The following is a 26,442-nucleotide window of genomic DNA, read 5'->3' as shown; positions in this document are numbered from 1 at the left end:
GTACGGGCCAGCTCTCCCTTAACCGCCTCCTCAGGAGGTTTGCAGAAAGGGCTGGGGCGACGCCCGCGAAGAGCCGGTTTCTCTGTCAGGGCGCGCGGGACAAAAACAATGGCAAAAGAAACCAGCCCGTGTCGCTTCTTGCCGAGGGCGGTGAGAGAAAAAGAAGCGCGTTGCTGGGAATTCGCGACTCGATATGTCACGGAGTTCATTCAGACGTGCTCGGAAAACCCGAGAGTTGCCCAAGTTGCTGCCATTCTGCGTGTCAGCGCAATACTCAAGTGCAGACCCTCGTTTCGCTCCATGGGATACTTGCCCCCCAAGGAAGCGCCCCTTTGGTTGGGATTTAGCGAGAAACCCGCCTTGCAAACCGCCTCGGTGAAATGCTTTGGACAGATCCTGCTGCTTTCAGAGCGATCCTTGCTCGACGGTGCGCTCTCTCCCCTTGGAGGTTTTGAAGTAAGAGTTTTTTAGATGTGATGGATGATCTAGCTGAGATTCCTGCACATGCAAGGGGTTGGAGTAGGTAATCCTTGGGATCCCAACTCCACAATTCTTTGCAGAGGGTTTTGCCATTTGGAGCCACAGAGAAAGTGTGCTCCAGCCCTTTGTCCTGACAGCCCTGGAATTCCTCATTTTTCCAGGATAAACATTGCCCTGGAAAGACTTACCTTTCCAGACATAACGCACCTCGCACCGTCCCAGTCACTCACCTGTTAACATGCTCCAGTTGGTCAATGTCCTCCTTAAATCGGGGCATCCAGAACATGGGTGTAGCCGGGGGGGGCAGCTGCCCCCTAAATCAAGTAAATAAATAAAAATACTTAACTGACTAATTGTGTTGCAGATAACCCAGTTCTGCCCACCCAACCCAAGCCTGGCCTCCAAAAAATAAATCCTGGCTACGCCCATGATCCTGAACTAGTCAGTGTAAATGATCCTCATGGTTTCCTCACAGTTTCCACTGTGGAAGGATGTGTGGATCCAGAATTGGCCTCCACAGTCACTTACGGACTCACTGGTAAGACTGTGTTCATGGAAGACAATCTTACTTGGCTACGAGTGATCGCCAAAGAAGAAGAAGAAGAAGAAGAAGAAGAATGGAACTCATGTATACACTGTACCTTTAGAGCACATTTGAAGGACACTATTTCCCCAAATAATTATAGACACTATAGTTTGTTACAGGTTGCTGGGAATTGTAACTGATGGGTAAATAATGCCCAGGATTCTTGGAGGGAAACGATGTGTTTTGAATGTACATTAAAGGTACAGTATAGTGTTTTCACAAGCATAGACTGCATTAGCTTCTGGATTCTTTTCACATGATCAGCCACCACCACCCATTTTTTAAAAAAGACCAGCATTTACTCACCACCAGTCTCCTGGCATCTGTCCCATTCTGAAATATCACTGTCAGTAGCTCTGAAATACAGTAAAGGATATCAATACAGTAAAACATCAAGCCAGCAGAGAAGGCAGTTTAAAACTGGCCTCAATAGTCAGGAAACACCTAAGAAGAAAATTAAGTTTTTATGAGGGGAACATACTGTCAAGGAGGAACAAGTTCTTAAAAATCCCCCATCCAAATTCAAATGGCAGGTCAAATTCAAATAGCTGTTCAATTTTTCTTATATTTACTTTAAAATACTAAAAACATCAGACAGCTACAATGCAAGATTCAAGTAGCACGTCAAATGTATGGTGTTCAGCACAGGCGAGTGAAACCAATCTGTCTTTATAGCAACTGTAGGAGTCTGGCAACTAACCAGCCACCTGCCTCTGCTAGTCAATCGATTCCTGATGCATACCCCTGTTTGAGCCCACCGTATTTCAGATGTGTTTGTTCCACAAAACAGGTGCCATTGGAAGCCCCTTTAACACCCTGTATGTGCTGTAAAATAAAAATGTTCAGAAGTCATTAAATATATATATATACTTGGAAAGATAGTGCTACACAGAATCAATGCTACACACACACACACACACACACACACACACACACACACAACTTAAAAAATGATTGCTTTGGGGTTTCCAGTATTCATTGCAACTGTAGTCTAGGCTGGAAGGAAAAAACCCTGCTTGCTCTCCTAAATGAACCTGTCATTAATTGACAAACAAAATGCCTAGTAAGCTGTCTTCAACCCTTGTCATGTTGACACCTTTCCATTCATTCTGAATAATTCAGACATCCGGGAGGGTAAGAAAGAAATTGGCCTGCCCAGAGTGATGCTGAATGCAATGTCTGTACTCAGATTACTATGTAGAAAGCAAACACTCCATATCATTTGGTGTAGATGAGTTACCCTAAAGCACCTTAACCCTCAGAGTTCTCAGTCTTGCACTTTTGGGTGGCATGATTGATAGAAAACCATCGCTTGCAGCTTTTCCCACCGTGGGATTGCAGTGATGATGAGGAAAGGCACCCACACACCTATGACAGTTACAGAATCCTGATTCCCCCACCCCCAACCTCAGTAATCTACATCAGGGTTGCCAACCAGCCAAACAAAATTAGCTTGGCCTACTCTTCTGTCCATGATTAATAACTGCTGCACAACATACTTCTCTTAAATGGACAGTCAGACTGGAAGGGATCCTGAGGGTCATCTAGTCTAACCCTCTTCTGGTGCATCATCTTTAAACTGGGCTTCAAGTTTGGGCAAAGCCAGGATTTATTGGGGGGGGGGGAGGACCTCAGTTAAGTGATATATATATATATGTATGTATGAATGACGTGGGTGGCGCTGTGGTCTAAACCACAGAGCCTAGGACTGGCCGATCCGAAGGTCAGCAGTTCGAATCCTGGCGACAGGGGGAGCTCCCGTTGTTCTGTCCCAGCTCCTGCCCACCTAGCAGTTCGAAAGCACGTCAAGTGCAAGTAGATAAATAGGTACCGCTCCGGTGGGAAGGTAAACGGCATTTCCATACGCTGCTCTGGTTCGCCAGAGCTCGCCACATGACCCAGAATCTGTCTGTGGACAAACGCCGGCTCCCTTGGTCTATAGAGCGAGATGAGCGTGCAACCGTAGAGTCGTCTGTGACTGGACCTAATGGTCAGGGGTACATTTACATATATGTGTGTGTGTGTGTGCGCGCGTGTGTGCGTGTGTATATATATATATATATATACACACACACACACAGTGGTACCTCGGGTTAAGAACTTAATTCGTTCTGGAGGTCCGTTCTTAACCTGAAACTGTTCTTAACCTGAGGTACCACTTTAGCTAATGGGGCCTCCTGTTGCTGATATATATATGGGGGCAGCTGCCCCTCCTGCCCTCCTTTGGCTACACCCATGGCTTCAAGTGGACAGTCCTTTCAAAAGAGGACTGGTTCATGTAAATCAGGATACATCAGCACCCCACCCTTGTGCCATGTGAGCCCATGGTTTTTTAACAGAGCCCGAAGCAGCTGACTTTCAGCCTCATAACCAATAAATCCATTGAGCTCCCAGTTAGTGGGTGGGAGAGCATAGCTGCAGCATAGGATATATAGCCTGTTTTATGAAGTAACCATGAATAACAAGGAAATCAGAGGCAGAGAGGTGGTGTTGAGTGAACCTCTCCGTCGCCTTTCACTTGAAACCGCGCTCTTGTTCCGTTTCCCAATGCATAACGCGACCCGAATTGCATCTGGAGGAGTTTCCTATGTAAGCCTCCCCCTCTCAAGCCCCTCCCTCTCCCCTCAGTTTTGCCCTTCCCGGCCGCCGTAGCTCACAAACTCTTTAACAACTATAGCTATTGGCAGGAAATTTAAACTTGGTTCATTGGCAGTTTCGGGAAAACAAGGTCTTAAATTCATGGGCGGATGAAAGTTTTGCATGTAAGTAAAAGGTTCGGTTTTTAAGGAATGCTGGCTGAGGATCCCATCCCACTGATGGGATCTGCTTAAAGCCTTTTACTCAATTGCATGTTTTTGGTCTCGTGAACGTGTTTGTTCACACATTATTGCTAAATAGCCTTCGCTATGTTAATGGGTGCCGCTGTGATTTTGCATGGTGTTCCCCAGTGAATGCAAGAGTTATGATTCCCCAGTTACTCTGCGTGCTCCTCATTTATTTTCTTAAATGGACAACGTGCCTGCAAGGGCGGGTGCGGTGAGGTGGGGGGTCTGAAACATTCGGGTCATTGTGAAAACAAAGCAGTTTTTGTCATGTGAATTTGGAGGAGAAGAAAGCTGTGAGTTGGCTGAGGCATGCTTGGGGTGCAGTTATTCTCTCTTTAAGGGCCTGTTACAGGGTTAGTGCATTTGACTGCTTTAATATGAGAAGGTTTTCTGGTCTTCTGGTCTGCAGTATAGCAGAACTTTTATCTGTGCTCTTGGGACCTCTTTGTTTTAAATATTCTTGGAGCTTCAGCAAATGTCCTCAGAAAGTGACAACTTCAAGGCTGATAACTTTATTTTCCTTTTATTTTAGCCTTCTGAAGTAATTGGTTTTTTATGCTGAGGATTCTGCTGGCCTAGCCCATCCTAGCTTTCTCTGCTAAAATGGCTGACTGGACGCTTCGGCACTGGCAAAATCTCGGTGAGTGAATGCACCCATGGGCTTATATTCAGCTCTCTTTCTAACTTTTACTCAGAGTAGACCCACTGAAATGAATGGCTATGGCAAACTTGGGTCCCTTAACTTTGGTGAGTCTGCTCTGAATAAAAGCTGAAAACAACACACAATCTCTAGATGAGGCAGAGTCCCCTAGCCAGCATAGATAACTGTGGATTTATTTTTATTTAAAATGCTTCTATGCTGCCTTTAAAAGCAAAAGCTCTCTCAAAGTGGCATCCATAAAAGCAGCCTAATGCAATCACAAATAAAAAAGATTGACAAGCCAATAAATAATAAAACAGACAGATGAAATTAAAGTCCAATATAATCAAAATCAACAGCAGCAGGAAAATGCAACAATTTCTTTTATTTCCAAAAATTGTCAAGGCAAGAAACTCGGCAAGAATAGTTGAGTTCTCAGATCTTTCCAAGAGCCCAGTTGATAAAGAGTTCCAGAGCCTTGGGGCTACTCTGGAAAATGTTCTCCCCTTTCTATATGCCAATTTAATTGCACTTGGTGACAAGCAGGACTTCCACCTGTTCGTTTATAAAAATACTGTACTTACATACAACAATTTATTTAAAAAATTAAGTATGGCATATAACAAATATATATATACAATAGAAACCAAAACCACAGATCACCAACTGACTGTAACAAAAATGATTTTTTAAATTGACTACAAAAACCTGGCAGCATAAAAGTTTTCCCAAAAAAGAGAGTAAAGATTAATACAGAATACACCTGCTGAATCTCTGTTGGGACAGTAATCCACACGATTGGGCTGATAACACTGAGGACTTGGTTTTGTGTTGATATCAGACGTTGTGCTCAAAGTGCTCTTGGGCCTTCAAATAACTTGGACCCAAACCATTTTAAGGCTTTAAAAGAGAAAGAAAGGATAAGGAGTTCCTTTCACATTTCATTTTTAATTCATTACCTGCTTTTCCGCCCTGCTGTACTCAAGGCAATTTACAACCCATAGAAGTGATGAAATAATGTACAACATAAATCAGTAACAATTCAGTCCAATGTAAGTAAGTCCTCATGAGTAGTGTTTTAAATCAGGTAATGTAAAATTCAATAGATGGTGAAATAATATCTACTAACAGAATATTGGCAAGTTATGGTTTTGATGTAGAGGAAGGGTGCTTTAGTCCCAGTGAAATCGGTGGGCACAACTGAAGTCCCATTGGTTTCAAAGGGACTAACACTGCAATCCTGTGCATGTTTACTCAGAAGTAAATCTTACAGTGTTCAGTTGGGTTTATACCCGAGTAAGTGTGCATACAATTGTAGCTTAAAGGATAACTTAAGGCTGCAATTTGTACATTGTACAAATACCTCAGGTTACAGACGCTCCAGGTTGCATGTTTTCAGGTTGCGCACCATGCCGAACCCGTAAGTACCGGAACGGGTTACTTCCGGGTTTCAGCGCATGCGCAGAAGCGCCAAATTACAACCTGCGCGTGCGCAGATGTGGCGCTGCGGGTTTGCAAGCGTGCCTCCCGCACGGATCACGTTCGCAACCCGAGCGTCCATGTAGTATACACAGTTCTGAGCAGACATATGTAGGGTTGCCCTGTAACTTTCTCTGGCTTCAACCCAATAATGAAACCAACTCACTCTGAATGATTACAATAAACCTTTATTATAAACAGCAAAGATGCAATATATAGAACACCATCGATCTCACAAATGTTTAACATAGGGGCAAGGTCACATCAATTTACAACATTCTATTTATTTATTAATTATTGCATTTATACCCTACCTTTTTTCCAAAGGGTTCAAGATAGTATACACTGTTCTCTTCCCATTTTATCCTCACAGCAATTCTGTGAGGTAGGTTAGACAGAGAGACAGTATCTAGCTCAAGGTCACCAAATGAGCTTCTTAGCTGAGTGGGGATTTGAACCCAGGTCTCCTGGGGTAACCACTGTGGTGCCTTCCAGATGTTGTTGACGACAACTCCCATCAGCCCCAGCCAGCATTGCTAATGGTGAGGGGTGATGGGTATCGTAGTGTGCAAGAACTGGCGGGCACCATGTTGGCTATCCCTGCTGTAACCACTACACCACACTAGCTCTTGGTGTGGCAAACAGAAATACCTGGCAGAGGAAAACAGCGAACAAAGCAATGTGATTGGACAACATCCCTCATTACTTTGCAGCCAGTCTAGATGGCCGCGCCCAGAAAAGCCAGTTGAAAGCAACAAGGAAACGAGAGGAGGCTGCCCGTTCAGCCAGAAGCCGTCCTTTGGTTGGGAAATCTTTCTACCTGGACCTCCCCAGGGGCAAGAATCTGGAATTTTTGGCAGAGAGTGTGAAGCAACTAGGTGGGGTGAGTACAGTGGGGTTGTTTCTCTTCCTGGTCTCCCTTAGGAAAGCCAATGTTACAGTTCAGTCAGGCATAATTGTAACTAGAACCAATTTGACAGGGAGGACTCCATCTAGAATGCCTCTGAGCATATGCAGAATGAGTGTCCCTCATCCGTGAGTGGACAGAGTTTGCCCATTGTCTCCAGGGAAGCAGGTGTGGCTTCCACACAGGCAGGAGTCCCAACATTTTTCTTTGTGCCAGTTCAGCACTGTAGCACAGTTAGATCAGAAATGGGTAGGTGGGGCGGTATTCAGTATATTTCAGTCATCAGTTTAAACGTGCTAGCTTACTATTGGCTCAGTCAAGAGATGTGGATGGTCTTTTCAAAGTTCATTTCTACTGGCCACCCTCTTGCAACTTAACCGCAGGGGAAACTGGGACGTACCGAGTTTTTCCTTGCATTCTGTCATCTTTTCCTTAAGGCGCTGCAGTTTTCCACAAAATTGTCAACTGTTCCAAATTACCAGTCAGATTAAAAAATAATAATAATGAACTGGAAGGATTGGTTGGTTGCACTGATTATAGCTTGCTGAGGAAATCCACTTGGCATTGTGTGAATATTGCATGATGCGTGTTAACAGACAGGCTTGTTTGTTAGCAGGATTGGCACCACACACGCACCGTAGGCTTCCCCCAAAGAATCCTGGGAATTGTAGTTACTCCTCATGGAGCTACAAATTTCATCACCCTTAACAATCCACCATTTCCAGGATTCTTCTGGGGAAAGTGCTTTGAATGTATGGTGTATGTGTGCAGCTGTCGTGATTCATTCCAAGCAAGAAATGTCCACCATTAATCAGTCAAGATTAATGATCAGCTATGAAACTGACTTCCTGTTTGTTTCTTGGCTCCAGGTTGTTGAAAGTTTTCTGAGCAAAGAAGTGACTTGCGTTGTCTCCAGTAGCCAAGAGGCCAGGCGGGAGAGGTGGATGGAAAAGCAAAGTAGTTCTGCGTTGAAGGATGCTCAAGCTGGATCCCGGCCTTCTGCAGAGCTCAAAAGGGGTCCCTTGCACAAGCCAATAGACACTGTAAGAGATACAGCGGGGTGGGGACTAAGACTAGGAGTTTTATGTGTTTTTTCGCAATTGAACTCCCCACCACTACCAGTGCTCTCCTCAAATCTGGAGAGCTGGGAGAAAACCCAGAACAAGTTTGTTTGTTATTGTATCTATATCTCACCTTTTCTTCAAGGAACTCAGGGTTGGTATACACACCTCTTCCCCTTACCCCATATTATCTTCACAACAACGCTGTGAAGTGCCGTATTTTTCGCTCCATAAGACGCACCCGACCGTAAGACGCACCCAGTTTTTAGAGGAGGAAAACAAGAAAGCAACGCAAAGCCTCTTGAGCAAAGAGGCAGGAGCGCTCCCGCTGCACTCAAGAGGCTTTGCGTGGCTATCCCTGAAGCTAGAAGAGCAAGAGGGAACGGTGCGCACCGATCCCTCTTGCTCTCCTGGCATCAGCGATAGCTGCGCAGCCTGCATTCGCTCTATAAGATGCACACACATTTCTCCTTACTTTTTAGGAGGGGAAAAGTGCGTCTTATAGAGCGAAAAAGACGGTAGGTTAGGCTGAGTGTGACTGGTCCATGGTCTTCATGGCTGAGTGGGGATAAGAACCCTGATCTTCAATGTTGAAGTTCAACACTCTAGCAATTAGTCATACCTTGGATCCCGAACGCCCTGGAACTCAGACATTTTGGCTCCTGAACGTGGCAAAGCTGGAAGCCATTGTACTGGTTTGCAAATGTTGTTTGGAACCTGAACTTCCTGCAGCCAATCCGAAGCCACAATTTGGTTTTCAAATTATTTTGGAAGTCGAACGGACTTCCGGAACGGATTCCGTTCGACTTTCAAGGTATGACTACACCACAGTGGTGCACAGGAAGAGAGGGAGGGGAAATCCTATTGCCCGGACAAAAGTCCTTGTGCTGATGGGACAAGTGCATTGAATACTGCCCTAAAAATTTGCTTCCTTTTTGTGGCATGCTAGCAGCCCCTGCGCTCAGTATGAGAATTACTAGGCTACTTAAATATCAACCTTGCCATGCAACCTTTTTTTTTTGTTTGCTCTGAATTCTTAAAGAAAACCTCTGGGCTTTGAAGCATGTTTTCAATTGACATTTTTAAAAGATGGATTAGTTCATTGGGGGGGGGGGCTTCACTTGTTCCATGTTTCCCAGTACCTTTTTCTTTTCTTTTTTAATGCTGGAGACCAAGAATGAAGGAAGGGAAGGGGTTCTCTGGCTCTGGTTCTGTTTGAGGCAGGACACTGGTCCATCTTTGGACCAAATTAGATGTGATGTTAATAGCGTGAATGAAACAAGCGGGCATCTTTTTGTAAACAACCACATATAGGCCTGCAGTGACCCAGAAGTAGAGTTAAGCCCTTTCCCTCCTGCCATGGTACCAGCAAAAATCCCCCCTACTTTTATTTACATCAGGATGGAAGCCCATGTTTATCACCCATCACTGTCGCCAATGGGGAGATTTTTTATTTTTAATTTTTTTGCAGACCTGATGTTATTTAGGCTATTTAGCAAAAACATCAAAGTGCATGCTATTTCCAATTTACACGATTGTCATGTCTAGCTCAGCCTTTTTATCTCTCTCTACTGCCCAAAAGCAGTTTTACTTAGCAGTGCAGAGGTTCCTGCCCTCCCCCAACTTTATTGTTTAGGCTAAAAAGAAGAAAAATGTGCACGAGCCTCTTTAGTCCTAATAAGCTGCAGAGGTTTTATCAGACAGATAAACATTTTCTTCCAGTGTTTGGGCTAGCTAGGAAGAATGGCTGCAGCTGCTTTTAAAAAAAGCAATTTTTTTATTTAAAAAAATGTGGTCTTCCGTTGCCTTGGATGCAAAACACCTTTCTGGTGGGACAGGGTTTCAAGCATCAGACAGTCATGCCCCATTTTACCATTAAAAAAAATAACCAAACCAGGTTTTCGAGTGCTTACTGTCACTTACGTCTTTTCTAAGAAGAGGAGATCTGGATGGGCATTCCATTTGCTGACCTTGACATAAGTTTTGTTTTTGTTTTTTCATTCCTGGCCATAGCTGCTCCTGCTCCCCGTATGTATGTATGTATGTATGTATGTATGTATGTATCTGTCCAACCGTCCATTCCCACTTCTGATTTTAAGAAGTCCAGCTGTGATGCCCCAAAACCCGTTAAACTGAACTAAAAAGGTAAAGGGACCCCTGACCATTAGGTCCAGTCGTGGCCGACTCTGGGGTTGCGGCGCTCATCTCGCTTTATTGGCCGAGGGAGCCAGCGTACAGCTTCTGGGTCATGTGGCCAGCATGACTAAGCCGCTTCTGGCGAACCAGAGCAGCGCACGGAAACGCTGCTTACCTTCCCGCCGGAGCGGTACCTATTTATCTACTTGCACTGGCATGCTTTTGAACTGCTAGGTTGGCAGGAGCTGGGACTGAGCAACAGGAGCTCACCCCGTCGCGGGGATTCGAACCGCCGACCTTCTGATCGGCAAGTCCTAGGCTCCGTGGTTTAACCCATAGCACCACCCGCGTCCCACTGTTAAACTGGACTAAGAGCGCACAAATAAGCCTAATGCTAATGCCTAATGCTTATGAAGAAGTGATGAATAGAAACAGATAAAGCCCATTGCCAAGACCTGTGAAATCTGATTTCTCCATTTGTTTTAACCTGCTCTTTCCTTTGTCCCAATTCTTTCCCCTCCCCATTCTTACCCACACCCTCCCCAACTCTTTATGCAGAACCTGATCAGTCGTGGGAAAAAGCTCTTGCATAAAGCCATCAGGGGTCAGGTGAGCAACCCTACCAATCACTTTGTTCATCCTTGGGGTGGGGTGATGGGTCACAGTTCTGGATGAAACAGCAGAGTTGAAATGCAACCAATAGATAACCTAGCTCAAGCCCCTGCTTACATTTAAACTGAACAATAATTCGGTGAGCCGAAGCTCAGCCCAGACAAGACTAAGATGCTGTTAGTTAGTGGGTGGTTCCTCTGACCAGATGAGTGGAGTTCAGCCTGTTCTAAATGAGGCTGCACCACCCCGGAAGGATCAGGTTTGTGGCATTGAGGATTCTCTAGGGTCCTCTTCTGTTGCTTTATTCATTTATTTATAAGCATTTTAAAAACTGCTTAATATTTAAAATCTCTTACATAAAACAGTATCATAAAAAAACAGAATTATTTTTTTTATGAGTCATAGAGAACCTGGGCAAAAATAGGTCTTTTGAAGCAACTTATGGATGATGTAGAGAGGGAAGGATATTCCAAAGGATGGGGGCAGCAGCAGCTAATGCCCAGTTTTAGGTGATGGGTGCAGGGCCTCAAGTAAAATTTCCCCAGATGATCCAAACGATCTTAACAGGTCTGTACAGGGGCAGATGGTCTTTCAGGTAACCTGGTCCCAAGATCATTGGGGCTTTTGTGTGACCTTGAACATGGCTTGGTAGCTAATCAGCCACTGCTGTAGCTCCCTCCTTACAGGTAAAGTATCTGTGAGTCCAGGTACTCTAGTTAGCACCCTTGCTGCAACATTCTGTACCATCTAGTCCATTCTCAATGCATGCCTCACTATAGACCAGTTGTGAGGTTACCAATGCCTGAATCACAGTGGCCAAGCTATCCTTGTCCAGGTAAGGGTGTAACTGGCAAACCAACCTAAGTTGGTAATAGGTGCTCCTCACCAGAAAGACTGCCTAGCCTTCCAGTGACAAAAATGGTTCTGGAAGCACCCCCAAAGCACGTACCTGTTCCTCCAGAGGGAGTGCAATCCTGTCCAGAACTGGTAATCTGTTGTGCCTGGGAATCACTTCCTTGCACATTCGCCTCCTTACCAGAATTCAGTCTTAGTTTCCTGGCCCTCATCCAGCTCTCCATTACATCCAGGCACCGGTTCAGAACAGTCACTGCATCTCCTGATTCAGATGTAAAAAAATCTCTAATCTATGTGCAATATAAAAACAATATCCATTAGAACAAAAATACAATAATGTTTTTTAGGGTGCAGTCCCATGAGTGGAATTTCCCCAGATCTAAGTGGTCTTATAGGACTGCACACAGGGGCAGGCAGTCTTTCAGGACACCGTGGCCAATGGTATCAAAAGCCCCCGAGAGATCAAGCAAAAGCAACAGAGTTGTACTCCCTCTGTCTCAAAACTGAGCTTTAACCCTGACTGAGACCGGTTAATGTAATAGACATAGGTGGCCTCAATGGCACAGAGTGTCTTCCCCCAGCTTTGGTTGGTGGTCCAGCTGTACCCATACCTGGGCAGGGATGGCCTGGCTGTGGTGATCTATTTCCCAGTGTCCTCTTGATTGGATTCCTGCGATGGACATAGGGCTAGCTGGTGTCAATGCAGCCACCAGATTACCCAGGGGACTAACACTTGTATTGGCACAACTGCACTTCCTATCTATAGGTTTTGGGGACCAATTCAAGGTGCTACTTTTAACCTATAAAGATTTATACAGCCCAGAACTACAATACCTGATTGACTGCTTCTCATGGCAAGATTATACCAGGACCTTATGAGGGTCATCTGAGGCCATTTTCCTTGTGCCTGTTCTGAGAGAGGCTTGAAAGATGACAATACAGAGAGAGTCCCCACCCCCCACCCCTCACCTGTGAAATGCTCTCAAAATGAGACTCACTTGGCACCAACACTGACATCTTTTGGGTGCCAGGTTCAGGCTTTAATTTTCATCCTGGCTTTCAATGAAATTTCACCCAGGTGAGTCAAGGCTAGTGTTGGGTTGGGTTGCTAAGAATACCCCCTCCCCCTTGGAAGCAGATGTTTCCTCTCTATCATGTATTTATTAGAGTGTTTAGGTTTTAATTGTGGTTGTTTTTAACGATTTCGTACGTTTTCAAATGTGATGGTAAGTTGCCTTGTGTCGGGTGACAGACAAAACAAATAGATACATTAATAATCTAGGTCTCCCCCATGCAATCCAGAGAGCAGACATACTACAGAAATATGGCCACCAAGCAGGTAAGTTTCATGTGCTGCAGGGGAGACAGAAAGCTCTCAGAGTTATTGTCAAAGATAATATAGGTGGTATGCGCTTGTATGCCAGACAAACACCAGTCACTATTAGTGGTAGTCTGTTGCTCCATGAGAAAGCTGGGGGTTGGCCTTCCTGAGACAGCAGAGTACTGGCAAGACAACCTTTGAGTCGGTGAGTTACCTTGGTCCTACACCTGTTTCGTGAAAAGTATTCTCTCTGCCCCACCTGATTTGTTATAGGCGCTCTGATTAGTAATTGCTATATACATTCTCTGTTTTTCTTTCTTTCTTTCTTTCTTTCTTTCTTTCTTTCTTTCTTTCTTTCTTTCTTTCTTTCTTTCTTTCAGGATAGCACCTGTGGCAACAGCATCCTTGCCACTTCGCGATCCTGGGGGGTACAGATTATACACATAGATGGTATCCTTTTTCTAATCTGGAGTGGGGTGTCCATTCAGATGGCTTTGCAAAGATAAATCATGTCTTGCAAAAGAAGCACCTAGTCTGACAGTGAAGGAAGAACTCCCCCAAATATTTTACCAGCGTGGCTCCTTGATTCCCACCAGGGCTCCCTACCTAAGAGAGGCAACTTCTGTGAGCTGAGGTTTTGTGGGTTTCTTTTTGCATCTTGAATTAAAGGGTATGGTTTCCCCCCTGTGTATGTGCCCAACCTAGCAGAAATCTTGCTACCGCCCCCACAAAAATAAAAATTAAAAAATTAACAGTTCCCGGGATTCCCTAAAAGGATCCTGTATGGTTGCAATACACAATTTGTGTGCTTCTTTCTTCCAAGCAACTTGAAAGTTTCTCCCACCCCAAGGTCCTGTTAAATCTTAATATAAAATTTCCTGTCCTGCTATAGAGGGTTAGGGTGGGTTGTCTGATGCTGCCTTTGTACCTTTGTAACAGTCTGGGAGGCAAGTTGGGCTAAAGAAGGTGCTTGTCTGAAGGTACCAAGTGAGCTTTGTAATTGAGCAGGGATACAAACCTGGATCTCACAGCTCAGTACTAGACATCATCCTGTATAATACGTAAATAAGAGAACATGGGGCAGATTCTGGAGTGCATGGAGGGTATAAAATGATGAGAGACAGAGCTAGGGATAGATGTGTCTATTTTAGTCTGTGTCCATTTTGCATACATTCAGGCATAAATCCTTTCAATTCTGTTTTTTGCATGAATCAGCAAACCTTTTTTTAATCTTCATGAAAACTTGTATTTATATTTTAACTCGAGAGATCTAAAACTAAAAGGGACGCGGGTGGCGCTGTGGGTTAAACTACAGAGCCTTGGCCTTGCTGATCAGAAGGTTGGTGGTTCGAATCCCCACGATGGGGTGAGCTCCCATTGCTCGGTCTCTGTTCCTGCCAACCTAGCAGTTTGAAAGCACGTCAAAAGTGCAAGTAGATAAATAGGTACTGCTCCGGCAGGAAGGTAAATGGCGTTTCCGTGACTGCTCTGGTTCGCCAGAAGCGGCTTAGTCATGCTGGCTGCATGACCCGGAAGCTGTACGCCGGCTCCCTCAGCCAGTAAAGCGAGATGAGCGCCGCAACCCCAGAGTCGGCCACGACTGGACATAATGGTCAGGGGTCCTTTACCTATCTAAACCTATTTTATCCTAAAATATGGGTTGCAACGCCAAAGGATCTGAATTCTGTTTTCAACTTACTTTGAGGTTTAGGGTAGGGATTTTAGCTCTGGCAGAAAGTGTGCTTAGCACACAGAAGATTCCAGGTTCAATCTCTGGTTTAAAGGATCAGGGATCTGGTGATGGGCAAGTTCTCTGTGTCGGACCCCGTAAAGCTACTGCCAGCCAGAGTAAACTGCTTGGCTAGGTGGGCCAATATAAGGCATTTTCCTGTGCTACATATAGGCTCTATTTAGATGCAGACCAATATGCTCCAGTTATTAGAGCAACTAGTTAAGAGTGCATGCTTGCTCAGAAAATGATGGATTTCAAAATGGGAAACCTGATGTAAATCAATGATTTAAATTGGTCTTTTCCCCAGAGTGATTTAAATCACCTTGATTTCAATCGATAACACTGCATTATAGAGGCAAACCTCTTTTCTGCATGAAATAGCGCAATGCTTTTTCCTTGCCGGAAGGTGGCAGGCCGGAGCAATGGATGGAAGAGCTTTTCATTGGTATGGGGTGGTTGCCGGGGAGATTTTCCCTCACTCTCTTCTGCATGGGTCTTGATTAGGATTGCTGACAGTCTTACTAGCTCTGACTCCCGTGGCTCAGCAGATTGATCAACAGACATTCTTCTCCACTGAAATGCCTCATTTGCTGAGTTGCATTTTTGTGAGTCAGTCTGCTGCTGTATGCACCAGGGTGGGCCTCTTTTCTGTCAATTGGCAACCATAGCCTTAATTGGACCAAAAGACTGATGTAGTTCCAGCCTCTTCCTTACCAGGGAGGCTGGAATGACATAAGCAAGTGCTACCAGGTAATTTATGTGATTCGCTATACAAAAAGCTTTGCTTCTGTACAATGTGTGCATATTATTTTTTTTAATGCACATGTTCTGTCTTGCTCATTCAGTTTCAGAACTGTTAAGCATATTTAGCAGGTGTCCTGCAGGATAAACCTGTTGAGATGTTGCAGAGTTCTTTGTGGCATCAGTACTGCTTCAGCAGCGAGCATATGAAAAAGCTGGGGTGGGAGAAAAGAAGGCTTGTTCCTCAACCTGAGCGCTTGTTGGTTCATGCAAACATTAGACAAACATTACCTTAATTGTGGGGCCCCATCTCTCCTTTATGCCTCATTCTAATCCCTCTGTCAATTAGTTTCTGACACAGCTTACTTAAATTGTCGGCTGATTAACCCTGTTCCTGTGCTTGATCTGCAGAAATCAGTAGGTAAATTTTAAGTTAGATTTTTCCACGGTGTGAAGATAAGTGTGATCACTGTCTGCTACTGTCTGCTGATCAGGCTGCTGTTCAGGGCACAGCTGCAGCAGCTGCTTAAAAGTTGGTGACCTAACAAGTGCTCAAAGTTGGTTTGATAACTGGGTGTGGCCTCTTTCCCCCCTCCTTCTCTCTTCTCCCCCATCCAAGTGTTGAAACTGTGAGGTTGTGTCCACACTCCCATTTATTCCACATGCAGTACTAGCCCACCACTGGCTTGAGAAGCAGTGTACAAATGATTTTAGCTATAATCAATAGCTCCCTGTTGTTTCTTTTGAAACACAATGTGTTGATGCGTTCTTTCCCAACCCAGATATGATCTGAATTGAGAAACGCCTTCCTGAGTTTTAAGCCAGCAATGTATATACTGCCTGAGTTAGGTTGTGCTCCTGTTCCTCTACTCTTATCTTTTTCTAGGGGGTAGAATACAATGTTGTTCTCCTTAATGGCCCTTCCTCCTCAGAAATGCTGTCCTACATACGACTGTTGTCTAAGAAGCACCCTTCCACGGCAAAGGTTGGTAACGTTAAGAGGTACATTTTTGTGCAGCTTTTATGATTTCAGGATCGTAACAGGCCTGGGAAATGCCATGCTTAAAAGGTAAAGGGACCCCTGACCATTAGGTCCAGTCGTGACCAACTCTGGGGTTGCGGCGCTCATCTCGCTTTATTGGCCGAGGGAGCCGGCGTACAGCTTCCGGGTCACGTGGCCAGCATGACTAAGCCGCTTCTGGCGAACCAGAGCAGCGCACAGAAATGCCGTTTACCTTCCTGCCAGAGCAGTACCTATTTATCTACTTGCACTTTGACGTGCTTTCAAACTGCCAGGTTGGCAGGAGCAGGGACCGAGCAATGGGAGCTCACCCCGTCGTGGGGATTTGAACCACCGACCTTCTGATTGGCAAGTCCTAGGCTTTGTGGTTTAAGCCACAGCGCCACCCACGTCCCTCAGGATCGTAACAGGCCCAGGAAATGCCATGCTTAAGATGTGGTAAATCCTGCCCTACAGCAGGAAGGGCAGGATAAATCATGGCCTTTCTTTCTGTGGCTGATTGACGCCATTTCTCTGGAAGGTTAGGTGCCCGCACGACTGAAATGATTGTGGCCCTATTGGCTTCCCACAAACGGACTCTGTTTTTGTCGCACCCCAGAGCAGGAGAGATTTAGCTAGAAGACTTTTGAGGCTGTTTTCCAGGCATTTGCCAATTCTTAGGAGATCATTTCATATTATGCAAACAGGTTCTCAAAAGCACAATGTAACTGTGGGGTAGAAGACTGAGAATTTGAACCTGGGTTTGGGGAGACTACAGAGGTCCGCCTCTTCCAGGGGTTGTGGTTTCTAGTTCTAGAGCACACCAGCATAACCCACTTTCATATGCTCTGGTGTTACATAAACTGCCATGTGAACAAGCATGTTCCCTGACCATTGGCACTGGGAGAATGGGTGGGACACCATCTGCTACATGCACTGGCGGTCAGTGCTGCTGGGACCAGCTGCCAGAAACCTTGAAGACCTGCTGCCGTGTGCATTTAGGTTTTTTTTTTTGCCTGCCTCTGTCAGCCTTTTTAATGCTTGCTACACATTCATTGTCTCTTACTGTGTATTTCCCCTGGGTTAGGTGAAGTTGGTTGCTTCTGGGTTCCAGCCTTCGGAAGGTAAGCATGGAGGTTTCAGTGTTGCTGGAGGCCAGGGGACACCCTGTGTTGTCACCTGCTGCTTCCCATCGCCTTGCATAAACTCCAAAATTCATATTGCGGTTTGGTGATGTACACTGTGCTTAAATGAGACGGGGAGAGAAAGCCAGAGAGGTTTGCTACAAGAAAACGTGTATAAATCACTTCATGCAAAATAAAGAGACTTGAGTCAGTTCCAATTCTGAACACTTAAAAAAACAGAACTCTGAATTGGAGGGAGAAAATTTGGCTGCAGACAAGAAACAGGAAGAAAAGTTGCAGATCTGTGAGTAGGAAACAGCATTGTTCAGATCAGTTAAAGTCCCATCACTTCATCTTGCTTTTCCAAACAAGTGTTGCATGTTTCCAAGCCTAGCAATAATAAAGAGCTAGGACCTTACACTGGGTTGTGCTAACTCTGAGGTTTTCAACCTTTTTGAGTCCGCGGCTCCCTTGACCAACCAATTATTTATGTGGCACCCCTGTGGGTCTCAGGAGCCCAGTTATGTCACCTCTTCCCTGCAGAGCTTGGCAGCCTCTCACTCTTTATCGAACACCCTTCCTTGTGGGGCGTTTCCTCAGCCTCCTCTCCCCTCTCCTTGGGAGTCCTCTGGGCAGTCACTGCTGCTGCCCGTGGTCTCTGAGCTGCCCGCCCTGCCCCAGAGAGAGGTGCCTTCTCACACTGCCCCCCAGGGACCTGGGACTTGTCTGTCCATTCCCAACAGTAAGGACTAGCTGGCTGGGCTGCCTCACCTGCCTGCTTGCTTACTATGAGGCCACTTCAGCTTCTGGCAACCGGCACCCCCTCACCAGCCCCAGAGGCACCATTTGCCTGCGGAGCTTGTAGCCAGGTTTGCTGCAACAAACAACTGTGCAAGCCTTTGGGAGGCAGAGATGCAAGAGGGCATCAGAGATGGGAGGGAAAGAAAGAGGGACAGAGGCCAGTGTTGCTCGCAGCACCCCTGACCATCATTCAAGGCACCCCAGGGTGCCACGGAACACTGGTTGAAAACCACTGTGCTAACTTATTTATTTTTATTGTGTACATTTTAGCATATGCTTTGTATGCCATGGTGGTGGTGGTGGTGGTGTTGTTTGTTATCTATCCACCCTTCACTCTTAAGGTCCCAGGATGGGTTACAACAATTAAAACACAATACTAAAAACAATTTAAAACAATTTCCAATCACAAGCATAAAATGGAGTCCCAAAAATATACAGCTCACTGTACATTATTTGCTCTCTCTGTCGCCTCTTCCCCCCCTTCCAGGGAAATCTCCAGTTTTCCCTTGGTATTTAAAACTGCTGATGGGCTTCCTTTGTGCCAGCGACAAGGTCCAGCCACATCTCCTGTTCCCTGGAGATGTACTATTGTGACTGCCAGTTCTGGACTGTCTCCCACTTGCTAACAATGCAGCGTTGGCATGGTGCTGGCACGGTGCCTGCCCATGAGGCAGGCTGTTGTTTTAATATAATAATCGCCTTGTTGCACAGTGTTTAAGTAACAGTCACCTGCAACAGCTTGCTCAGCTGTTTCCCCCCAGAGCTGGCTGCTTAACTGCAATCCTCCTCCCCCACCTCCCGACTTCCACAAATCTGTAATGACTTGATGCTTAGCTTTTTAAAGAGAGGTGTCCGGACTACCTAGCTTCCTGTGACCTTTCCACTAATCCAAAGTCTGGGATGGTGGTGGCTGTATCTATCTTTCCTCTGATATTTTAATAACGAGAGCTGCCAACAGTTGCTTTTCTTCTTCTCATGTTTCTTTCTTAGTGGTAAGGCTGAAAGCTCCATTCCTGAAAATTGAAGATGAGAGCAGGTAAGAGTCATGGAGTACGGGACTCTCCCCTGCCTATTAATTTCTCAAAGACTGGAAGCTTGATGTCACCTGGCTCTGTCGAAGCAGTCCATGGGGGAGTTCTGGATCTGACTCACTAGCCTGATCCAGTTCCCCTCCCCTGCCCTGGCCTCTGATGTAGAAACTCTTCAATCTTTCCCACACAATGCAGGGTACGGATTTCTCTGGTAAACCCATTCAGAGGTCCAGGGGAATAAAGTGGGCTAACACCGCAGAGGACAGGATCACACTTCAAAACGACCTTGACAGATTAGAGAACTGGGCAAAAACAAACAAGATGAATTTTAACAGGGAGAAATGTAAAGTATTGCACTTGGGCAAAAAAAATGAGAGGCACAAATACAAGATGGGTGACACCTGGCTTGAGAGCAGTACATGTGAAAAGGATCTAGGAGTCTTGGTTGACCACAAACTTGACATGAGCCAACAATGTGACGCGGCAGCTAAAAAAGCCAATGCAATTCTGGGCTGCATCAATAGGAGTATAGCATCTAGATCAAGGGAAGTAATAGTGCCACTGTATTCTGCTCTGGTCAGACCTCACCTGGAGTACTGTGTCCAGTTCTGGGCACCACAATTCAAGAAGGACACTGACAAACTGGAACGTGTCCAGAGGAGGGCAACCAAAATGGTCAAAGGCCTGGAAACGATGCCTTATGAGGAACGGCTAAGGGAGCTGGGCATGTTTAGCCTGGAGAAGAGGAGGTTAAGGGGTGATATGATAGCCATGTTCAAATATATAAAAGGATGTCACATAGAGGAGGGAGAAAGGTGGTTTTCTGCTGCTCCAGAGAAGCGGACACGGAGCAATGGATCCAAACTACAAGAAAGAAGATTCCACCTAAACATTAGGAAGAACTTCCTGACAGTAAGAGCTGTTCGACAGTGGAATTTGCTGCCAAGGAGTGTGGTGGAGTCTCCTACTTTGGAGGTCTTTAAGCAGAGGCTTGACAACCATATGTCAGGAGTGCTCTGATGGTGTTTCCTGCTTGGCAGGGGGTTGGACTCGATGGCCCTTGTGGTCTCTTCCAACTCTATGATTCTATGATGTCTCCCATCTTGGCATGATTCCTAGCTATCCCTCCTTGAAGGTCCTGTAGGTGGATCTCTGTACATGCTGCCTTCCCAAGGGCCATTCTTGTTCATTTCCCAAGTACTTACTGAGAGGTTTTTCGCTCTGTCTAGGCAACTCAGGCCATTCTTTCAACAATTCAAGAATTTCCCCCAACTGTATTTCCGGCCGCTGAGAAGACATAGCCCATTTCAACCCCCACGAACCTCTTCCAGCTCAAAGTAAGTGTTTGTGGAGGACGGGTGGGTAAGGTAGCTAATGGCGTGGGAGGAAAACTTAGGAAGCTCTGCTAATAAATATACAGTGGTACCTCGGGTTACATACGCTTCAGGTTACTTACACTTCAGGTTACACACTCCGCTAACCCAGAAATAGTGCTTCAGGTTAAGAACTTTGCTTCAGGATAAGAACAGAAATCGGGCTCTGGTGGCACGGCGGCAGCAGGAGGCCCCATTAGCTAAAGTGGTGCTTCAGGTTAAGAACAGTTTCAGGTTAAGAACGGGCTTCCAGAACGAATTAAGTACTTAACCCGAGGTACCACTGTACAGGACAAATCAAATCTGCCTATGTGGTGGGGAAACCAGGTAAATAAACTGGAATCCTACCCATAGCACCAGCTATTTTTGCCACAGGTGTAGAAAGGGAAGCCACAAAAATATTGTTGGGCAGGCCTGAAGTTCAGAAACCAAAGGTAGTCCTGGATGGGACCCCCAAGTGCTGAGGAGACTATAAAAGGTTTAAATTGTGTCGACAAATCTGAAGGCGGAGGGAACAAAGTAGGATACTGGGTTTGTGCAGCAGGGGAATGGAATGTCCTGAATATGTTTGTTTTGCCCTTTCTGCAGAGCACCTGAAAGCAAACAGTCACCCAATGAACTCTTCCCTCCTTCAGCCTGCTGTATCATGCCCAAACCACAGAAAGGCTACTGTGAATGTTGTGAAGAAGTCTTCGCAGAGTTGCAGACGGTAAGAAAGTCCCTTGCCCCAGACCTAGGCTTCCTCTGAAGGAGAACAAGCCCTATTTATACCAGTGTCTGCCCAGTCCTGGGACAGCTACCTACACTCTGAACTGCATGTACTAAAGCTACACCAGGCTTTGCAGCTTCGGCGTTGGAGGACATAACCTCTGCTCCATTGTAGTACAAGGTCTAAGCTAGTCAGAGTACTAAAGCCTTTTCCTATACCAATTTATATCATGTTCAGCCTAGTGCTGTGCTGAAAATGTTCCCTGCTCTTTTTGTAAACCTATTTGCAGGCCATGGCAGCATCTGGGGGATTTATGCAATTTTTGGAGGAGGCATGAGGAGAATATTAAATTTTCAGTGGCGAAGAGCTTTACCAGAAGAATGACTTTACCCCAAAAGTCCTCGAAACAGCTGGTGGCCACACCTGCCCTTCAATGACTCCTCTGAGTGGCCTTGCATCACATCATAGTGTTGTTCCAGGTGAATTGTACAGTGGTACCTTGGGTTGAGAACTTAATTCGTTCTAGAGGTCCGTTCTTAACCTGAAACCGTTCTTAACCTGAGGTACCACTTTAGCTAATGGGGCCTCCTGCTGCCACAATTCTGCCACCGTGCAATTTCTGTTCTCATCCTGAAGCAAAGATCTCAACCCAAGGTACTATTTCTGGGTTAGCGGAGTCTGTAACCTGAAGCCAAAATAGAATTCCATTTTTATAAAGGAAATAGAAAGCCTTTGTTGCTGCTGCCGTTTTTCAGGTAAAGCTCTTTGTCACTCCAAAAATGTCACAATTTCCCCCCATCCCCTGAATATGTATTGCCTTTACACACACACACACACGTGACCACTTTGAAGATCTGCAAAAAGTTCCCATTGGAATTTCAGACCCAGCTCTCATTCAGCCAACTGTCTGGCTTTGGAGACATCAGCACCATTAGCCATGTACTAACAGGCTCATCTTTGCAGCATAAGGGATAAATCTGCTTGTGTTTTTAAAGAAGCTGAGCTTTTCAGGAAGATACGTTCTGTGATAGTGTTGCATTCTGTGCTCTTACAGAATCCCAGCATATGCACAGCTCTGAGTACTAATGTCTCCCAGGCCTGCTAGTGCAGATGTCACTGAAGAATAAATGCATTCAGTGCTGAATAGACTGGGAGGAGGGACAAGTCCTCATGACTCTGTTTATCCCTCCTGAGAATTAAAAGTCTGGTAACCTCCTTGGAGACCAGTGGTTTTCTGTTGCGCAGAATGCAAACCCCCCAAATTGGTCCAGTTTCTTAAATATTGGCACAAAAATATTCAGCTGGGCACTGATTTAGTATTACTTCCTCTCCTCTGGCAGTTCTAGTCTCCTTCTCCATCTCCCCACCAAAGCAGCTTTTCTTTTGTGGGTAAGCTCCTGAGGTCATACCAGTCTTCCCAGCTCCTAAACAAGGCAATTCCTCATTTATTTTGTCTGGATGCTTAAATAAAGAGGTTTGCTGGTACAGAATCTTTCATTTCCTTCCCATCTTCAGACCTCTCCCATTGCCTCTGATGCAGCCATTTTGCCTTTTGCAGCACCTTCAAAGTCAACGGCATAAAGAATTTGCGCTGGATCCATCCCACTACACTCTCGTGGACAGCATCCTCTCTCAGCTGACCAATGACTTCGTGGTTTCTTCTTCCTCTCCACCACTGAGGTGAAAGTTTAACTCATGGGTTTTGGAGGGGGTGAAGAGTTATAAGTATCCAGCTCTTTTTGAAGGACTGAGGAATCACTGCAGAAATCTGATGAGTATTGTGGCTATATTCAGGGATTCTGATCTGCTGCATGGCTACAGTTGTAGAAACTGACTTGGCAGGAAGTTCAGGATGGACAGAAGGAAGCACTTCTTCATGCAGCATAATCCTGGACTGCCAGTAGTACATGTAAAAGGGATTTACAGGTCTTACTAGACCACAAGCTTAACATGAATCAACAGTGTGAAGCAGCAACCAAAAATACTAATCAAGGGGAGTACAGTGGTACCTCGGGTTAAGTACTTAATTCGTTCCAGAGGTTTGTTGTTAACCTGAAACTGTTCTTAACCTGAAGCACCACTTTAGCTAATGGGGCCTCCTGCTGCCGCTGCGCCGCCGGAGCACAAAATCTGTTCTCATCCTGAAGCAAAGTTCTTAACCTGAAGCACTATTTCTGGGTTAGTGGAGTCTTTAACCTGAAGCGTATGTAACCTGAAGCGTATGTAACCCGAGGTACCACTGTAATAGTCTTGCTCTATTCTATCTTGGTTAGACCACACCTGGAGCCTTTTGCAGGATGGTTTAGGAAATTGAGTATGTTAAGCCTGGTAAAGAGGAGACAGAAAGGAGATATGATAGCCATCTTCAAATATCTCAAGGGCTGTCACATGGAGGATGGAGCATGCTTGCTTTTTCCTGCTCTGGATGATAGGACCTGAACAAATGGATTTGTTTTACAAGAAAGGAGATTCTGACTAAACATCAGAAAGAACTTTCTGACAGTAAGAGCTGTTCAACAATGGAACAGACTCCCTTGGAAAGTGGAGGCCTCTTAAGCAGAGGTTGGATGGCCATTTGTCATGGATGCTTTAATTGAGATTTCTGTATTGCAGGGGGTTGGATTAAATGACACTTGGGGTCCCTTCCAGTTCTTTAATTCTATTATTCCCTTCATTGCTCGTGACAAAAGTTTGTCTAGGTGGCTGAAAAATATAGAAGAATGTCTGTCTTATGGTCATGCTTCTGACTGAAGAACAAAACCCAGGGTGGGGCCATTTTATTTCGTTTAGTCTCTCTAAAGCAGTCCAATGACATTGTTCTTTGTGCAATATGATAAAATTAAAACTTCCAGTAGAAGAACTGAACAGAAGCGGATAATTGGTTTGGGAACACTAAAATAATGATTTATTTTTTAAAAAGGTACGAAAAATATATTCACCTGGGGCCCAAATGTGCTATATTTATATCATTTGCTATCTTTATATTCTCTTCCTCTTAGGGTGCCTCCCGGTGCCTGTAGTGGTGACTATTCTGAATTTCGTTTGGAGGACTATTGCATGTTTGCTGGAGGACAGACTGTCAACCCAGAAGCTTCAGCTCACTTGCTGGAGGACCAAGACTTTCTCCATCTTGCAGAGTTACCCCTAGAGATGCTGCTCACCCCAGTGCCATTTGGCTCCCCGGGGTCAGCATCCGAGCATCACAAAGCGGGCAGGCTGCTTGCCAGCACTCGCTCAGAGGCTGCAGCCTCCGCTGAGGCCGACCATGGTGCCGTCCCCCTAGAGAGGGGGCTCTTAGTTCAGCCTGCTGTGCTGTCTCGGAAACGCAAGCTCTCCGGCAGCCTGCACGGGCAGGCAAGAAAGAAGCGAGCCTTATCCAAGCATCCTTCAGACGACAGGTTGCCAGATGAGGAGTTGCTCCCTGGGAACCAGCAGGCTGGCACGACGGGATGCCCTCCGAATCAGATGGCTTCCAGACCCCTCGGCTTCTCTGCGGTACCATTCAGCAACCTTGGCCCCTCACACTTAACTTGGGACAGTCTGTCTTCTGAGCCTCTTGCTATAGACACCGGCTGCCTCCAAGACGCAGCGCAGCAGCTGGGCCAGGGCAAGGTGGCTGCTCTTTCTCCCTATCAAGGGAAGGACACATGCATTTCTTGGGACTTTCCCAGCCCTAGTATCGAATCAAGAAGCATGTCTGGCTTCCCCATGGGCAAGCACATAGCCCCCACACTACTGGGCTCTGTGGACCAGCACTGCTTGCCTTTCATGGATATATCTGAACTAGCTTGGTGTGTTACTTCGGCAACGGGGCCTAGGCCCTAGCCATGGCCTCTCTGCCCCTTTCTGCCCACTGACTAGTCTTTCTCCTGAGGCGAAGAGCCCTCCTTCCATGTTCAGAATGAGATAGACTGCTTCTGTGTGAGCCGGCAAGAGCCTCCCATCGCCCCTTCAAGAGCTTGACGGATGCTGCACTGCTAGGGACCTGCGTCAGCCTGTGTGAGGCAGCAACTATGAATCCCATCTTTGTTCTGCGCCCCTACAGAAAACAGCCAATCTCAGGCTGCAAGGAGGACTAGGGTTACAGGAACAGCTGTATGGAGATGGAGGGGACTCAACAGCAGTTGGGGCTTGTGTGGAAAACTGGATAAGCTAGGCTTCACTTCCAGAGGCCTGCTTCCTCTGCTCTGCATCCTCCTCCATCTCTGTTTCCTATGCCCTCTCTTTGCTCTGCCTCTTTCCATCTCTGAGCTTCTTTCTCCTTCACTCCTCTTGCAGGCGGGCTACCGCCAAGTCTTCCTTTCTCCTCCAGTATCCTACGGAGTCAGGATTCATAACTGCATCCTTACAAGTTCTCTTTGATTTGCGTGCTTCTTAATGTGGCTTTTTTCTGCTCTGCATCCCCTTTGAACCGAAATAAACAACGGCAAACATTTGATTGCACTTGTTCCGTGTCATTTTCCTTTAAGGTCCTGGTTTCCAAAATTCACTCATTCCTCTATATTCAGCTTTTGAATTCATGGAGAGCATAGCTCCATTGGTAGAGCATAAGACTCTTCAATCTCAGTGTTTGAGCCCCACGTTGGGCAAAAGATTCCCGCATGGCAAGGGGCCAGCTTCTACAATTCCTTGAATCTCCTAACTTTCTGCTTCTCTTTATGAATATCTCGCACCCTTGAATTCCACATTGCTGTTAAATTGTGATTCTACTCTCGCAATGTTAATATATAGGAATTAAGATCTCACGCTTCGAGACCCCACAAAATGGTGACTTCCCAGGATCCCTTGCAAAAAGCCTGTCTTTTGCTCCAATGAGTCAAGGTTTCCCTCAAAGTATCTGCCATCTCCACCTATTGACTCAAAAGAGATTAGTTCACCTCTCCCTTTATATTATTACTTGAGCGCATCTACATCAGATATGTGGGTGGATCTATATTTGCTTTGGGATCCTCTCAGATCAGAGCACAGACCGTTAAACAGATGCATGATGAAGAAAAGAAACATTCTAAGCCAGTCATCTTTATATACA

General features: G+C 45.7%; 1 protein-coding gene and 1 long non-coding RNA gene across 4 annotated transcripts; one reads left to right on the top strand and one right to left on the bottom strand.

The window, feature by feature from the left end:
• The first annotated feature begins 3,712 nt into the window (after positions 1–3,712).
• Positions 3,713–25,851, top strand: DBF4B (DBF4B-CDC7 kinase regulatory subunit). The gene is given in 14 exon segments (XM_081166399.1): positions 3,713–3,828; positions 4,424–4,531; positions 6,724–6,893; positions 7,787–7,960; positions 10,673–10,723; positions 13,283–13,352; positions 16,308–16,360; positions 17,463–17,499; positions 19,291–19,336; positions 20,561–20,668; positions 21,293–21,413; positions 22,972–23,093; positions 24,413–25,201; positions 25,203–25,851. Coding segments are annotated over 13 exon segments (1,899 nt in total). The 5' UTR covers positions 3,713–3,828; positions 4,424–4,494; the 3' UTR covers positions 25,324–25,851.
• On the bottom strand, positions 7,825–17,605 carry LOC308571408. 3 transcript variants are annotated; one of them, XR_014001396.1, is made up of 4 exons: positions 17,442–17,605; positions 15,667–15,780; positions 11,676–11,871; positions 7,825–7,958 (listed from the first exon to the last, which is right to left on the bottom strand). It is a non-coding gene; the product is annotated as an uncharacterized lncRNA (long non-coding RNA). The 3 variants fall into 3 exon arrangements; XR_014001397.1 differs by having other exon boundaries at positions 11,676–11,843; XR_014001398.1 differs by lacking the exon at positions 15,667–15,780.
• Positions 25,852–26,442: the final 591 nt, after the last annotated feature.

The sequence above is a fragment of the Podarcis bocagei genome (genome assembly GCF_964188305.1).
Source record: "Podarcis bocagei genome assembly, chromosome: 13".
Taxonomy (NCBI): Eukaryota; Metazoa; Chordata; class Lepidosauria; order Squamata; family Lacertidae; genus Podarcis; species Podarcis bocagei.
This window is presented reverse-complemented; position numbering and strand designations above follow the sequence as displayed.